The sequence below is a fragment of the Lactuca saligna genome, chromosome 2, assembly GCF_052625555.1.
Source record: "Lactuca saligna cultivar CGN05327 chromosome 2, ASM5262555v1, whole genome shotgun sequence".
Classification (NCBI taxonomy): domain Eukaryota; kingdom Viridiplantae; phylum Streptophyta; class Magnoliopsida; order Asterales; family Asteraceae; genus Lactuca; species Lactuca saligna.
This window is the reverse complement of record NC_136418.1, coordinates 172,038,466-172,056,133: the sequence shown is the minus strand read 5'-3', so window position 1 is coordinate 172,056,133 and position 17,668 is coordinate 172,038,466. Positions and strand designations below refer to the sequence as shown.

The 17,668-nt window shown below is 32.6% G+C and overlaps 1 protein-coding gene, 1 long non-coding RNA gene and 1 pseudogene across 2 annotated transcripts; 2 read left to right on the top strand and 1 right to left on the bottom strand.

Moving 5' to 3' along the window:
- Positions 1-11,940: 11,940 nt before the first annotated feature.
- Positions 11,941-15,474, bottom strand: LOC145032793 (uncharacterized). Its single transcript, XR_013677211.1, has 4 exons — positions 15,375-15,474; positions 14,594-14,796; positions 13,564-14,519; positions 11,941-12,760 (listed from the first exon to the last, which is right to left on the bottom strand). It is a non-coding gene; the product is annotated as an uncharacterized LOC145032793 (long non-coding RNA).
- Positions 13,550-16,615, top strand: LOC145032791 (G-type lectin S-receptor-like serine/threonine-protein kinase At4g27290). Its single transcript, XM_078981715.1, has 7 exons — positions 13,550-14,831; positions 14,974-15,093; positions 15,184-15,308; positions 15,399-15,609; positions 15,712-15,949; positions 16,038-16,188; positions 16,264-16,615. The coding sequence occupies exons 1-5, from the start codon at positions 13,550-13,552 to the stop codon at positions 15,774-15,776; spliced, it is 1,803 nt and encodes a 600-aa protein (XP_078837841.1). The 3' UTR covers positions 15,777-15,949; positions 16,038-16,188; positions 16,264-16,615.
- Positions 15,897-16,572, top strand: LOC145030387 (G-type lectin S-receptor-like serine/threonine-protein kinase SD1-1 pseudogene; annotated as a pseudogene).
- Positions 16,616-17,668: the final 1,053 nt, after the last annotated feature.

Below are 17,668 nucleotides of genomic sequence, written 5' to 3'. Positions count from 1 at the left end.
AAGGTCACTGAAGACATTTTTCAGACTGCTGCTAAGGAGTACACATCCGTGGTCGCGGAAATTATCAGGAAAAAGATGTGGTATGGAGCTATGGGGAAGTCGGACGTACTGATAGTTGATAAAGACTGAGTCCATGCTAGCACCAAACCAAGGGGGAGATTGAAGGGTCCAGTTAGTGGTTTGGGCTAGGCATTACATTGTAATAGTTCTTTTGGGTCTGTAATTGATTTTGGTAGGGTATTTGTGAGTTTACTGCCAAGTCATGAGTTTACGGCCGTAAACCCAGTATCCGGCCCAGTCCACTATATATAGGGGTTTTGTAGGTCTTTTATGGTTGTTGATGCCACAGAGTTCTCGGCTGCCATATACAAGTTGTACCAGACGTTTTTCATTAATAGAAGCGTGTGCAAGCTTGTTCTGATTTATGTTTCTACTCTATTCTTATTGTTTTTCTTGTTTGATCACCGGTAAGATCCATTTCAGGACCTTACAATTTCCATTGTATTAACATACATAAATTGGTTTTGAGATCAAATCCCAACAGATTGAACAGATGCCTTGAAACGTAGTATCCATTTTTTTTGCAATCAATTAATGAAAACCATGGTTGAAGATCATTCAATAATAATCGGTGGATAAGTAAACAAATAAAAACCTTAACAATTAAAGTACCATAAAATCAGAATACACATACATAAATGTAGCAATTCCTCGATAATCAGAATACATAGAAGAAAGGCGATTATACACAATTTTTTTTGATTTCATAATGCTTACACACATTTGATAATCTGATTTGCTAATCTAATTTGATAATCTGATTTCATAATGATTTCATAACTGATTTCAATTGTATTAACATACCCCATTAAAAGAAGAAGGGATTTACCTGAAAGTTTTATGTGCGATCGATTGGAGAGATGGGGTGGGGTGAGATGGTGGCGACCGGCGACGATGTGCCTCTGGCGAGAGATGGCAGCGACCGGGCTATTGATGAGAAAATGTGCGACTGTGTTTTTTTGGTATGCGCTCTCTGTGTTTTTAGGTCACGATGGAACGGGAAGAAAGAAGAATGAAGAGGGAGGGTAGAAGTGTCATATTTCCCAGTCAGCGATGTGTATTATGCTTACCCGGTAAGCAATTTAAGATAACTATCTTACTAAGAAAGCCACAAATCAAACAAACAATGTCTGACCGAGTCAGCCCAATTTGCTAACTCGACCCAGTCAGACGGGTTTCAAACACACCCTAAGATAAAAGTCTAGCATTGTAGAACGTCCATAAGGTGGACGACGAACACTATTTAAAACCATAACTTCCAATAATGTACCATCTGGGGACCATTACTTATTCATTGGTTGATGCTTTATGGGGTACTCCCTGATGAACAATTAATAGCATTACAACGTTTACCATTTTCTATTTTGGTGTTTGAATTGTTGTTTGGTCGACTCAGATATTAGGATTTCGATTTTCCATTACCCAGACCTAAAAGGGACATTGAACTTGCTAAACTCAACGTTATGAGAACATGTGTTCCCTAACATGCCTGACTCCTCGTTGATACTAAATTATGTAAATTGTCTAATATGTAACAAGGGTTTTAATCACATTTCGAAATTAGAGTTTGTTTGTTATTTCTTTACTGATTAACTAATTCTATTAAATGTTTAATGATATTCAGTTTATGACATATAAACAAGGTTCTAAAAAACTCTTCATGGCTCTGTTATAGTGCGTCATGGCTCCGAGGCTTGTACATGCTACCAAACTTTACTAAAACACTGCCTTAACTCATATATGTATATAAAAATGAATAATAATTGAACATACATATAAAAATATTAATAATATACAAAGTTACCATCTTATGTCATGCCTTACAAATGATGTGGCTCGCCAAGGCTCAGAAAAGTTTGAGGCTTGACATTATCCTCAAATCATGCCTTACGTTATTTAAAACCTTGCATATAAACCATATAACCATTATATAACTTGCGTTCAAAATATTGTATATATAAATACGATGTATGTTTAAAAATGATTAATTAAATAATGGGATTTTATAAAATAATTTAAATTGATGATGATAGATTACTTAAATGTATATAGAAAAAAATGGGAGATATCCAGAAAAGTCTCAATATTTCGGGAAATTTTTTAATAAAGTCCTAAATTTTCTTTTATGAATAGAAAAGTCCCGACTTTATTTTTTATATTTTTGAATAGAAAAGCCCAAGAAACCAACTAATTAATTCACTTTAGCATTTTTTGATACATTTAGCAGGTCAGCAGACCATAGGACCAAATCGTTAATTTCTCCAAAATAATGAGATTTTTTTTTGCAGATTTCGTCAAAACTTGTATATAATATATAAACATATTATTTACGTATTTATATCTATTTTCATGTATTTTTGATTTTTTTTAAAGTTTTTTATATGTATATGTTTACGTATTTTTATATATTTTAAATGTATAAACGTATTTTTTATGTATGTATATGTATTTTAAAGCATTTTATGTATTATGTATTTTTATCTACTTTTACATATCTATGTATTTTTTTTAAAGTTTTATATGTATATGTTTACATTTTTGTTACGAATTTTAATTTTATAAAAGTATTTTTTAACATATTTATATGTATTTTTAAGTATTTTACGTATTGTTATTTATTTATTTTTATATGTTATTGTTATATGTATTATTTATTTATATATTTTTTAAGTTATATATATATATATATATATATATATATATATATATATATATATATATATATATATATATATATATATGCTAATGTGTTTTTATGTATTTTAAATGTATAACGTATTTTTACATATTATTAAGTATTTTATATATTTTATGTATTTTTTATGTATTACTTATTTATATGTATTTATATGTATTATGTATTTTTTTAATGTGTTTTATTTAGATGTTTATATATTTTTATGTATTTTAAATGTATAACTGTTTTTCTTTATTTATGTGTTTTTTTTTACTTCAAGTCGTCTTCATAGATTCAACTAATTTGTACATCTTCTTCGAGTATGTCTAGATGGTTTTCCTACATACCCACATATTTTAAGCTTTTCTTATTCGCTTATCTTGGAATTAAACATCAAAAACTTAAAATATGTGAGTATATAGGAAAACCATATAGACATATTCCAAGAAGTTGTGCGAATTAGATAAAATAGTGAAGACAACTTGAAATAAAAAATACATAAATACGTAAAAATAATACAATTATACATTTAAAATACATAAACATATATATATATATATATATATATATATATATATATATATATATATATATATATATATATATATATATATATATATATATATACATAAAACATAAAAAATACATAAAACGTATAAATACATAATACATAAAATACACAAAAAAATAAGTAAAATAGTTACAAAAATACATATAAATATGTAAAACAATACGTTTATACACTTAAAATACATAAACGTCTATATAAAAAAACTTTAAAAATACGTGAAAATACATATAAATATGTAATACATAAAAAACACATAAAAATACAAAAAAATATATGTAAAATACTTAAAAATACATACATACATACATACATACATATATATATATATATATATATATATATATATATATACACACACACACACATAAAAATATGTAATACATAAAAAAATAATACATAAAAATACATAAAAAAAATATGTAAAATGTTTAACACTACATATAAATACGTAAAAACATGTTTATACATTTTAAGTACATAAAAATACGTAATCATATACATATAAAAACTTATAAAATACATCAATACGTAAAAAAAATAGGTTTATACATTATATACAAATTTTGACGAAATTTGTAGAACGGTCTCCTTATTTTAGAAAAATTAACAATTTGGCCTCATGACCTGCTGAACAGGTCAAAAAATGCTAAAATAAATAAATTAACCGTTTGTTGGGCTTTTCTATTCAAAGTTAACAAATCGGGACTATCCTGTTTAAAAAATAAAATTTATGACTTTATTAAAAGTTTTCCCAAAATATTAGGATTTTTCTGAAGATTTTCCAAAAAACTTGTAAGAAGTTAATGATTAGAGATGTTTCATTAATGATTAAAGTTAATAAAATATAATGTGACGATAATTTAGGTCATAACATAGATAAACTATTGAAGTACAATAATTTTGGTGTAACCCATGTAGTGGCGAATCTAGAAACAAAAACCACGTGATTCCTAACGTAAATAATTTTGAAAATATGAAAGATTAAAAAGTACTAGTGGTGGCGGGTCAGGTTGTAAGCATATGGATTGATTGTGATCGGTGGAGGTGATGAGTGACAACAAAGGGTGACTGAGCGGTGGCCGATATCATGGTCGAAGGACGGCAACTAACGATTGGAAGTTGGCAAGAAAAGTAGTCGAACGCTTGAGGTCGCATGGAAGGGAAATCGTTGAATCGTTGAATGACGTTTCCAATTTTTTTGTTTAATTTTACTTGGACCGGCTATATTAAAACATTAGAATATTCAAAATGTTTATTGGGTATAGAAAACATGGGCCCATTGATAACTTTTTTTTCAAAATGATTAGGTAGTTCTTTTAGAAATAAGAGTAAATTACACGAATGGTCCCTATTTGGGGTAATTTGCGCGTTTGGTTTCTAACTTATTTTTTTAACTCGGAAGGTTTTTACTGTTTGTTTTTGTTACGCACTTGGTCTCTACTGTTTGTTTTTGTTACTCGTTTGGTTCATGTCATACCAAAAAAACCTATTAATTAAATAGGGAAAAATGATGTGATAGGTAAGATAAGGTGAGGAGGTGGGGTTGGGGGTGTGTTTATTTAAATAAGTTAAAAAATCAAGGGAAAAATAGTCTTTTTAGGTAAGACAGGGACCAAATGCGTAACAAAAACAAACCATAGGGACCTTTCGAGTTAAAAAAAATAAGTTAGGGACCAAACGCACAAATTACCCCAAACCATAGGGACCATTCATGTAATTTACTCTAAAAATAATAAGGTAACTTATATTTTTTTATGAGAAATTAAATTGTTTCCTGTCTTTTATGCCTACAAATATTCATATCCATTAAAATTATGACATGTGTCATCATTCCATATTTAATTAACTATCTTATTAATTTCTCATAATTTTTATTTATTTCGAATTCAAATAAATTTCTCATTTAATCGTTTCTATTTAACATTTTGTTTTAATCAACCCGTATAATATACGGGTTTCACAACTAGTATCAAATAAAATTAAATTGAATGATGAAATGATGACACGTGTCATAATGTTAGTGGGTAAGCATATTTGTAAGCATAAAAGGTAAGAGACAATTTAATTTCTCTTTTTTTATATATATACCAACTATTATAATTTTTAAAATATCCTCCTACTTTTATTCTTACAAATATTTCTACCCAATTAAATTATGACATATGTCATATTAGTATACTAAAATATCATTAAATTTTATTAAAAGACCATTAAATGTTACATATATCAATATTTAATTGGATAGAAAAATTTATAGAAACATAAAATAAGAAGATATTTAATTTCTCTTTTAAAAAATGTAGGCCTAGGCCTACCTACACTTAGCTTAGATACGCCCTTGGGTTTACTCGTGCTACACCTCATATTTTTAGGGTAGTTGGAATTCCTTAAGAAAATTTTCAATGTATTGTAATTTTTACTGCGGGATATCCATCAAATTTACGTGTTATCTCCAACTTGTTCTGCCTCCGCCACTAACTATATATTATCAAAGATTGTTTGAAAATTTAAAAGTTTCACTAAATAGATACAATATTTGGCTAGCTAGGCAAACCATTTAAATATTTCAGTACTAATCAATATAATGATAAAAAACGAAAGGTATGATACTACAAAAAATCATAACTTTCTACAAAATGATGATTTGGCTTGCGTCTTTGTATCGCACATTATTTTGTTTGCAGTTCAATTGTGGTCAACTAAGAAGTTAAATTCATCGACAGTTGTAAGTGAGAGCATTGTAGCTGTGTGTATGTGTGAGCGCACTAGGGCTAGGTTTAGTGAAGATCGTTTATGTTAATATTTTACATCCAGATTATTACATGCACATACGTACATGCTGAATATACTGTAATAAACTAGGCTAGATAGGCATGCAAAAAAGATACAACCATTTTGACAGATTACAGTCAACTCATTGAAGTTCTAAATATGGATTAGCTAGGTTTGCTATAAGTTATATTTGATTGCATTATTGCTTTCTTGGATTAGTTTTCATTTTTCTTGTACTTATATGCGAGTATACAAACATAAATAGCTAATGTCATTACAAAAAAGATCTGTAAATACATGGATAATTTGTGACTTAATTTATGTTCTATGTGGTCCTTATGTAACGCCCCATCTCTGGTATGTTGCTTCCGTGACATTTATTTAGAAGTTTTCTAGAGGGACTCGGCGAGTCTATGGCCTGACTCGTCGAGTAGGGACGAGATTTCGAGCACGTGTTAGTCGGCGACTCGGCGAGTCCGCCTGCCAGGTTGAAACCCTAAATCCCCGGGTTTGCACCCTATTTAAACCACCTTATGAGCCCCAAACTTGTCCCCTTCACCCTCAGAGCATCATTTAGCAAACCCTAACCATTTCCTTGAGTATTTGAGCATTTCTTGTGTGAATCTTGAAGTTTTGAAGAGAAGAAGGAGGCTAGATCCAAAGGAGAAGAAGAAGATCCAAGGCCTTGCACCCATTTCAGAGTTTATTGAGGTATTAACCGAACTCCTTCTGTTTCTATGATTGATTTCTATCTCACAAGCATATTTAGCCTCTTTTAGCCATTCCTTAGCTTGTTCCTAGTAGAGAGATCACATTAGATTGATTAGCCTTCGGATCTAGCCATGTTTCAGTTCCAAAATCGTAGATCTATCACCTTTATAGAGCCATTTTGCATGATAGCCCTAGATCTACTCTTCTAAGTGCCTTTTTAGCCTTTATCTCCTTTTATTTGCGTATGTACACGTAAAGTTGGAAACTTTACGTGGTAAATCAGCCTTAGAAACTCAGATCTATAAGTTGTATGCGGTGGTTTTGAGCAGAATCGAGTTTTTAGAATCTGCATGCATGTGACTCGGCGAGTCGTTCTTCGGACTCGGCGAGTCAGGTCGCGGGTCCCCGATCTTTCCCCTTTGAGTGATTTCGAGTGGGAACCAGTGAGCAGTAGGATGGACTCAGTGAGTCGGAGGTTAGACTCAGTAATGGAAGGGCTCGACGAGTTGTTCATACAACTCGGTGAGTCCAGGGCAATCTTCTTAGCTCAAGAACAACTCGTCGAGTTGTTCATATGACTCGGCGAGTCGGATGCAGATTGCCTGAGTTCTTGAATCGAGAGGGTACTCGTCGAGTCGATGCCATACTCGACGAGTAGCCACGAGTAGGGTCGAGAAGTGAGAATAGGGACTCAGCAAGTTGACGGCCCAACTAGGTGAGTCAGGTCAACTGTAGGCTGACTTTGACCAAGAGAGTTGACTTTGGCCAAGGGTAAAAGAGTCATTTTACCCCAATACAGAGATTATCATTTGATTGAGTGTGTTTATGGAATTGTAGTCGGGGAGATACCGGAGTAGCAGCAGTTAGCTTCCAGAGCCATACACACAGTAGCCAGTTCACGAGGTGAGTTTCCTTCCAGTAGGAACGGGTCTAAGGCCACAATGTCGACCCGTTCAGTTAGCAGTAGTTTCTGGACTTCGGTCCAATGCAGTAGTTAGTAAGTTTGACGCCTTCGTGGCTCAGACAGAATTTATGTGTTTGTGTTAGTTTATATGTTATGCTATGCTGTGTTCAGTTAGTCCGGACTTCGGTCCGATGCAGGGGACGGGGTCCCAGTCAGTTTCGGAATTCGGTCCAATGTAGGGGACGGGGTCCCAGTCAGTTTCGGACTTCGGTCCGATGTAGGGGACGGGGTCCCAGTCAGTTTCGGACTTCGGTCCGATGCAGGGGACGGGGTCCCAGATAGTTAGTCCGGACTTCGGTCCGATGCCGGGACGGGGTCCCAGTCAGTGGTAGGGATGAGATTTAGAACCGGAAAACCGAACCGGAACCGGACCCGTTAGAACCGGAATATATAGAATCGGGTCCGGTTCTGGGTTTAAAAATTGGCTTTATCCGGGTTCCGGGTAATCCGGGTTTGGGTCCATTGGGTCCGGGTAAACCGGGTCTAAAATCCGGAACCGGTTTTTGGAACCGGAACCACTTTTAGGGTTGGAATCGGTTTTTGTGATACGTTTACAAGATGCATATCTTATTCGTTTCAACTCCAATTGACATACGGTTTTTTCCAACATGATTTTAGAGTTTGTACATGATTCTAAACTATAAATTTGTCATTTTTAGTTTTATATTCATTGACTTACAGTCCTCAAAAGTCGAGATATCAAAGCTGGAAGTTTTTAGTTTTTTAGTTTTTTTGTATTCGGTGAAAGTTTTAAAACATGCATATCTAATTCGCTTGAAGTCGGATTGACATGTGGTTTTTTCCAACTTCTAGTTTACAGTTTGTACATGAGTTTAGACTATAATTTTGTCATTTTTGGTTTAACATTCAATGATTTACAGTCCTCCGAAGTCGGGATATCAAAACTGAAAATTTTCAACTTTTCAGCTATTTGTTTTTGTACTTTGTATTATGTGAAAATATTAACACAAGCATATCTCATTCGTTTAAAGTCGGATTGACATGCGGGTTTTTCCAGAGTGTATTTTAGAGTTTGTACATGATTTTAGACTCTAATTTTGTTAATTGTGGTTTTGTATTCAATAAGTTACAGCCCCCCAAAGTCGGGATATCAATATGAAAATTTTCAAAGTTCAACCCACTAAGTAGTAAGTAATTACCAAAAAATTCCGGTTTTTTCGGGTTTTCCGGTTCTAAACCCACTTTATCCGGTTCCAACCTACCCACTTTGATGTTTCCGGGTTTCCCGGTTCTAGACCCACTTTACCCGGAACCATACCCGGAACCGAACCGGAACCGGTTCCTATATACCGATCCGGTTTCCGGTTCTATAAAATCCCGTTAACCGGTTCTGGGTTTTCCGGGTCCGAGTCCATCCGGTCCGGGTTTGGATCCACTTTCATCCCTAGTCAGTGGGCAAGGCCCAATATGTGCTTTATATGTATTGTATGATATGTGGTAGTTTGGGGGAGCTCACTAAGCTTTGTGCTTACAATTTCAGTTCTTGGTTTCAGGTACTTCAGCAAGCAAAAGGAAGAGCTCGGGATGATGGCATCGCACACACCACGGCTTCAGTTTTTATCCTGGGAGTTGATTCAGTCTCTTTGATATGATTTGATACAGTTGTGATACAGTTTTCTCACAGTATTTTATTATGGTTTTGAAACACGCAACGTATGGTTTTATTATATGATACTCAGTTTCATGGTTTTTGTTATAATAAAAATGAAATTTTTGGGTCGTTTCACCTTATATGGAAGTTGTAACATCGATGATGCCCCAGTGTCTGATTGCTTACATGATTTGAACCCAACCTGCCATAAGAATGGTCTGTAGGTGTAGTGCAATCATACAAATTTCAACCAAGAATGAAATAAATTGGGCCAAAATGAATAACAAATAAAATAATGTATAAAACAAAAATTTAAACAATCACAACGATTCTATTCAAAATATTTAAAATCAATAATCTCCCTATTTTAATAAATAAATAAGTTTATTCTTCTATTGATTGATAAATCATTTCTAATAAATGAAGGTTTTTTTACCATTTGTCACACTCTCATTCAAATCGTCAAATGTTATTTTGTGGTTATTTTGAATTAATTTTTTTTCCACATGTAATTGTTGAGTTTTTTTATTTTATTAAATTTCACATAATATTTTAATATAATAATTACAATAAATGTAGTAATAAATGGATATCAGTTTCACTAATCAACTTACTTTTTAATTACAAAATTCTCAAAATTAAAGCTTATTCGTTTCTTTAATTTATTTAAATTAATATATGTTTAAATTTAAAAGATAAAAAACATTTCTATTATAATAATTTAATATTTTTCTTATTTTCTTATAAATTCAAAGTTCTCAAATATTGTGACCTTTATATTTTATTTTATTAAATTACATATAATATTTTAATGTAATAAATTACTATAAATATAGTAATAAATAGATATCAATTTCATTAATGGCTTACTTTCTAATTTCAAAAACCCCAAATTAAAGGTTATTACTTTCTTTTGTTTATTTATTTAAGTTATTTGTTTAAATTTAAAATATAGAAAAAATAAACATTTCACTTTTAGTAATTCATTATTTTTCTTATTTTCTTATAAGTATAAAGTTTTCAAATATTTAGACTTTTATATCTAACTTTTTTTTTTAAATTAACTTATTTAATACATGAGTCTCACAACTAGTATCACAATATTAGAAATCGTCACGAATATTATATGCCACCTATCGTGCCAAATGTCATCCTATTAATTATCCATTTAAAATTTAAATTTTTAAAATTTCCACACTAATTAAATTAAATTAATAACTGATATTCATTTCAAATTTCAAATTTTAAATTTCATACTCTAATTATATAAATTAATAACGTTTGAATAAAAAATAAAATAAAATAAATATATATTATAAGGTGATATAATTTCATGTATTTATTTAAATCAACGATTATAATTTTATATAACTAAAAAATATCTCTTAATTAATAATTTATTTGAAATAATTGATTAATAATTTTGAGTTTTTACTATGAAAGTTTAATTAATTTTATAACCATGGTTCTCACGGATTATAAACTAATATTCTCTAATAAATGAATGTTTTTTTTACCACATGTCTTTTTCTCCTTCCTTTTGGCACATGACTTTTTTTTTTTTTTTTTTTTTTTTTTTTTTTTTTTTTTTCATTTTCTTATTTTTCACATGTCATTTTTTAAGGTTTTTCATTCTTACATTAAATTTCCAGAATTTATGGTTATATATATGGAAGATTTTAATTCTATTCATGTATGGTTATCATTTTATTAAGAAAAAACATCATAAATGGTCCCTGTGGTTACCCAAAATCTGAAGTTTAGTCTCCGTGGTTTAAAAACCTCATAGATGGTCCCTGTGTTTTTAAAACTTTTGACGATTGGTTCTTATTGTTAACTCCGTTAATCGAAGGGTATTTTCGTCATTACACTACCACAGGGACCATTTATGATGTTTTCTCTCTTTTTCTTTAAATTAAATATTATTATTTAATATATATAAAATCTCTATCTCTCTCTCTCTCTCTCTCTCTCTCTCTCTCTCTCTCTTTCTCTCTCTCTCTCCAATTCGATTCTATAGTTCGTAAAACACTCATTTTTGTCAGCCATAGAAACAGTGAAGCGATTGTTGGTTCTTCTATTCTTCCCAAAAGAATCGTAGATTCGTATTTCGAATAATTCAAGGTAAGAGAAATGTGTTTGGGAGCATAATCATGGGGAATCGTTAATTTTGCTACTCAATTTTGCCATTTATACGTGTACTAGGTGTGAGCCCTATGTATTACATGGGTGTATTTAAAATAATTAAATATGTATAAGCATTTGAGAAATTTGAATTTATAAGAAAAATGAGAAAAATATTGAATTACTAAAATTAAAGTGTTTTTTTTTTTCTCTTTTAAATTTAAACAAATCATTTAATAAAATAATCAAAGCAAATTAATCACATTTTATTTTAAAATTTTAAAATTATAAGGAAAGTTAATTAATGAAATTGATATGCATTTATTATTAAATTTAAATACCATATGAAATTTAATAAAATAGGAAAACCACAAAATTACATATGGAATAAAAAATTAATTCAAAATAACCACAAAATGACATGTGGCAAAATGAATGAAAGTGTGACAAGTGGCAAAAAAAACCTTCATTTATTAGAGAAGATTACATTCTAGAAAAAGCTTAATGTAGATGAGCAAACAATTGGTTGTTCAGTTGAGACAATAATCATGAAGTGTAATTTGCTTCTACTGTTCTTCTTGTTGTTCTTTTGAAGTACATTTTAACATCAACACCGGTCTATCCCATTTAAGAGAACCCCATTTTGGAGTTGAAACCCTAAATTTTCAGTTGATGCTCTTGCCAATTTCACCAAATTGATTTCGTTTAATGCCTCAGGATTCTCACTTCCAAGTTCAATAGTAAATTGGTTAGGGCTTCATCTTCAAACCCTTAAGTTTCTTGATCTTAGTTCTTGTGAAATCTTTGGTGCTATTCCTTCCGGGCATGATGAGTGTTGCAATATCGAATGAACCACAACAATTGACCCTCTTAAATGCTTGAAATCCAGAGTAATCACAACATGGACTAGAGACAGATCGCATACATTCCTTGAACCTCTCTTTGGTTCACATCCAGTGGCATTACGGAATGTAGAAGCTCTACGAAAGGAGGATACGTTGCCTGGATTATGACCATGGGGAAGACGAATGGGCCCATCAATGAGTATGAGAAAATCATATGGCTTCAGCAGGATGAAAAGATTGGAGAGAAGGAGCTAGAATAATCATGACCATTGTAGTAGATGCAAATCCAAGAAATCTGATTATCCATTGCATCTTATAATTGTTAACCACTCTTGTGCTTTATAATCGCAAATCAACACGGTCTGGGTCTGTCGACAAATATGAAAGTGAAGCAAAAAGGAACGATATGGTTGTTCCGTCAGAACTGAAAAGTAAATGAATTGGGAATCAGGACTAATTTTTTATAAATCTGTACTTGAACTTTTACTATTAACCATATGAAGATGCTGCCATAGTAACAGATCCAAGTTCTTCTTTACATAGAAAAGGGCAATGGAAGAAAAAGGAGAATCCCCCCCCCCCCCCCCCCCCCCCCCCTAGTCTCAGCCGGAGCAGCGAACCTGAGAGAGAGAGAGAGACCTTTTTCATATTATTTCATTCTTTTTCTTTCTTTTTTAATAAGTGAAAACATCATAAATGGTCCCTGTGGTAGTGAAATGACGAAAATGCCCTTAAGTTATCGGACAAAACTTAACGGAGTTAGCAATAAAGACCAAACATCAAAAGTCTTGAAAATACAGGGACCATCTATGAGGTTTTTAAACCACAGGGACGAAACTTCATAATTTGGGTAACCACAAGGACCATTTATAATATTTTTTCTTTTATTAATTTGAGAATAAATTCACATAAATACTACAAACTCATTGATTTACTTTTTTTTTCAATTACTTTATAAAATGTTTAGTGTTTACATATTGACATTAAACTTTTTATTTTTAATAAACCCGTGTAGTACATAGTCCCACACCTAATTTTTAAAAGAAAAAAAACCTCCATTTGATAGAAAACTAAATAAATAGAGGAAAGACTTTTCTAAGTCCACAATGGCAACTAGAAAAACTCATGCACTCAAGTCTTCTAGAAAACATAAAACATAAAACAGGCTTACAGAGTAAATGTTAATTGTAGAGTGAAGATCAGATTGGATTGTATGGATCGTCTTACCATGATTTGGTTCTACTTGTATGCTCTAGTCATCATCCTGAAAGCTAGTAGTGCAATAGACACCATGTTTCAAAATCAGAGCCTCAAAGATGGCGAGACCCTTGTTTCAGAAGCTGGAGTTTTTGAATTAGGGTTTTTCGGACTTGGGACTTCACGTTTTCGGCACTTGGGGATATGGTATAAGCAAATATCAGAACTTACTATCGTATGGGTTGCTAATAGAGAGGTGCCATTTGTTGACCCCACGGGTGTGCTCAAAATCAGTGACAAGGGTACGCTAGAGCTTCTCAGTGTTAGCAATACCTCAGTTTGGTCATCCCAATCCTCCAAACCGGGGACAAATATGAATCCAGTGGCACAGCTTTTGGATTCTGGAAATTTTGTCATCAGAGATGATGTCAGTGGCGACATCATTTGGCAAAGCTTTGATCATCCTGGAGACACTTGGCTACCGGGAATGAAAATCGGCGTGGACCTTGTAACGGGCAGAAAAAGGAACTTGACATCATGGAAGAGTTCTGATGATCCTTCATCAGGTTCGTATACAGTTTGGATGGACATCAGTGGATATCCACAATTATATACTATGAAAGATGAATCAAGTTTCCAACAGAGGGTTGGATTTTGGAATGGACAAGGGTTTACTGGAATGCTGGGTGTAGGACCAAACAGCTTATACGCGTTTGACTTTGTTTTTACTCACGAGGAGATTTACTCCAAATACACAGGATTTAACAGTTCAATTCTTACAAGGATGATACTCCATCAACAGGGCAGTTTCACGCAGTTTGTGTGGATGCCTATAATGCAAGCATGGGATGTATATATGATTGTAGCTCGTGATATCTGTGACCGCTACGATTTATGTGGTCCTTATGGAAGCTGTAACATCAACCGTTCGCCAGCGTGTGTGTGTTTACAAGGATTTGAACCCAAGTTGCCAGAAGAATGGTCTGCTGCAAAATGGTCAAATGGGTGTAAGCATAACATCACTACTACCGATAAAAATGGGTTCATTAAGTTTACAAACCTGAAATTGCCCGACTCACGGGATTCATGGTTCAATAGCACCATGTCCCTTGACGAATGTGGGATCCTTTGCAGTCGCAACGTCTCTTGTACAGCTTATGCAAATATTGATGTTAGAGAAGGCGGAAGTGGATGTTTACAGTATTCAACTGAGCTGCTTGATATCAGAGAGGCTTCGGAAACAGATTCCTCAGGGCAAAACATCTACATAAAAAAGCCCACCACCAACAACTTAATTCGTAAGTGCATTTGTCATTCACTCATTACATTGCTTATGTTTCGCTTGGATGCTTGATTTTATTCCTAATCATGTTAATGTAAGCTCATTCCTGTTACTAACTACAACTACCACCACTAACGTTTTGAATGGGTAAAAAGCAGACAAGAAGAAGTTGAACACGAGTCTTAAAGTGGCCATGTCAATAGTACTCACAGTCGTTATGCTTGGCTTTGCACTGATACTATATGCTTGGAGAAGGAAGAAGAAATCACGTCTTAAAGGTGAGGGCATCTTACAAGTTCTGAGCTTTCACTTTGTATAGATTTAGGGAAGTTGAACCAGTCATTCATGTTTCATATAATCTTTTTTAGCAAACAAGAACAAGAAGCAAGATTCTGATCTACCTTTGTTCAGCTTGAGTAAGATAATCAAGGCCACCAGTAATTTTTCAATCCACAATAAACTAGGACAAGGAGGTTTCGGTGCAGTTTACAAGGTAAAAACTCCAATATCAAAACAACAATCAGCAATGATATATGAACAGTAAGTAAGTGCATCTGACCTATGAATTAAAAACGATATTCAGGGTGTGCTTGATGAAGGAGGAGAAATAGCTGTGAAGCGGCTGTCAAAGACATCAAAGCAAGGCCTTGTTGAGTTCCAGAACGAAGTTAAATGCATTGCCAAGCTTCAGCATAGGAATCTTGTGAAGCTTTTGGGATACTGCATACAAGGAGAAGAAATGATGTTGATTTATGAATACATGTCCAACAAAAGCTTGGACTCTTTTTTATTTGGTAGGCCCTTCTCAAGATTATATAATAGCACACACTTGATTAAATCATTAAAATACGTAATACAAACTTAAAAAGAAATTCCTTTTTTTTTTTTTGTGGCAGATGAAAACAACTCCTTGTTACTCGACTGGCGTCAACGCTACCACATTATCAATGGGATTGCTTGAGGTCTTCTTTATCTCCATCAAGATTCCAGGCTTAGAATAATCCATAGAGATCTAAAAGCAAGCAACGTTTTGCTTGATTCCAACTTGAACCCAAAAATATCAGACTTTGGCTTGGCTAGAATGTTCAAAGAATATGAGACCGAAGCTAACACAAACAAAGTTGTTGGTACATTGTAAGAAGCCACTAATCATAATGCATGTGTAGTAGCTTAACATATCCTCTATAATATCATTCTACACTAAGATACAAATATTCTGCAGGGGTTACATCTCTCCAGAGTATGCAGCGAATGGGCTTTTCTCAGTGAAATCAGATGTATTTAGCTTTGGTGTTTTGGTGTTGGAGATTGTGAGTGGGAAGAAAAACAGAGGATTCTCTCATCAAGATCACCATGATAACCTTCTCGGGCATGTAAGTTTGGTGAAAATAATCTAATTCCCATAATCAGAAATTAATCTAATCTTATTGAGCTTCAAAATGGTTTAGGCATGGAGACTTTACAAGGAAGACAAACCTCTGGAGCTGGTTGACACAGCCTTAGGAGACTCATGGATTGTTTCTGAAGTATTGCAATCAATACATGTTGGTTTATCATGTGTGCAACAACATGCAGATGATAGACCAATTATGTCCTCTGTGATTCATATGCTGAGTGGTGAGGGTGCACTACCTCCACCACAACCACCTGGCTTTTTCACACAAGTGCCTAACCCTGAAGTTAAGTCTAACTTAATCATGCCAGAAGTTTTGGTTTCAGTCAATGAAGTCACAATTACACAATTTGATGCTCGATAATTACATAAAGGTGTAGACCCATGAGCCATGACCAATTACCTAATCTGTATTCAATGGTTTGCACACAAACCGCCTTTCTGTTTCCTTTTCTCTTGGTGAATCGAGTATGAAACATCAAGATTTCTCTTCACGTCCCTCCCATGATCTTATTATATATTCAATGTGATTAAGTACAGAGCTTATAGAAAACCCAGTCCTGATTTGGAACTTAAATGACTTCATTCTAACCCATCAGAGTAGTAAGCAACAGCGATATCACATACGATCTGTATATAAAAGCTAACATCTTGGTTAGCCACAATTGAAATGCGGAAGTAGGCTATAACAATAACATATTCAAATTTATGGTCTTGCAAACGACATGTTTTCTTTGAGAACTTTCAACAAACACCTAATGGGCAATGTAGGTTACAATCAACAATCGGAATCTAATCAAGATTGGGAAAGTTGCAGCAGATTTAATGTGATGATTCAGATATTAAGCAATTCCTACCATTTTACAGCCCCATTACGATTCACGGCTAACGATCAATATCAAGACCGGGTCATGGAGGACGGATACATGAATTTTGTTTAAATTGCCAGCTGGGCTTTTTCCCCAACCCAAACAAGAATGAAATATGATGGGGGGCCTAAATGAATAGCAAAACAGAATAATAATAATAATAATAATAATAATAATAATAATAATAATAATATAATCATCATCCCTAGTAAATAATTTTTTTTTACCACATCTTATATTCTTATTTATTTTTATACATGTAATTTTTTGGTTATTTTAAATTAATTTTATTTTATTTATTAAATTCTAGATAATATTTAAATTCAATAATAAATACATATCAATTTCACTAATTAACTTTTCTTTTAATTTCGAAATTATTAAATTAAAGATTTATTAATTTTTTTTATTTATTCATCTAATTAATTTTTTTTAATTTAAAAGAGAAAAAAAAAACTTTAACTTTTATAATTCAATATTTTTTCATTTTTCTTATAAATTCAAACTTTTCAAATGTTTAGAATTTTATATTTAATTTTTTTTAAATAAATACATGTAATATATGGGTATTACACCTAGTACAATATGAGC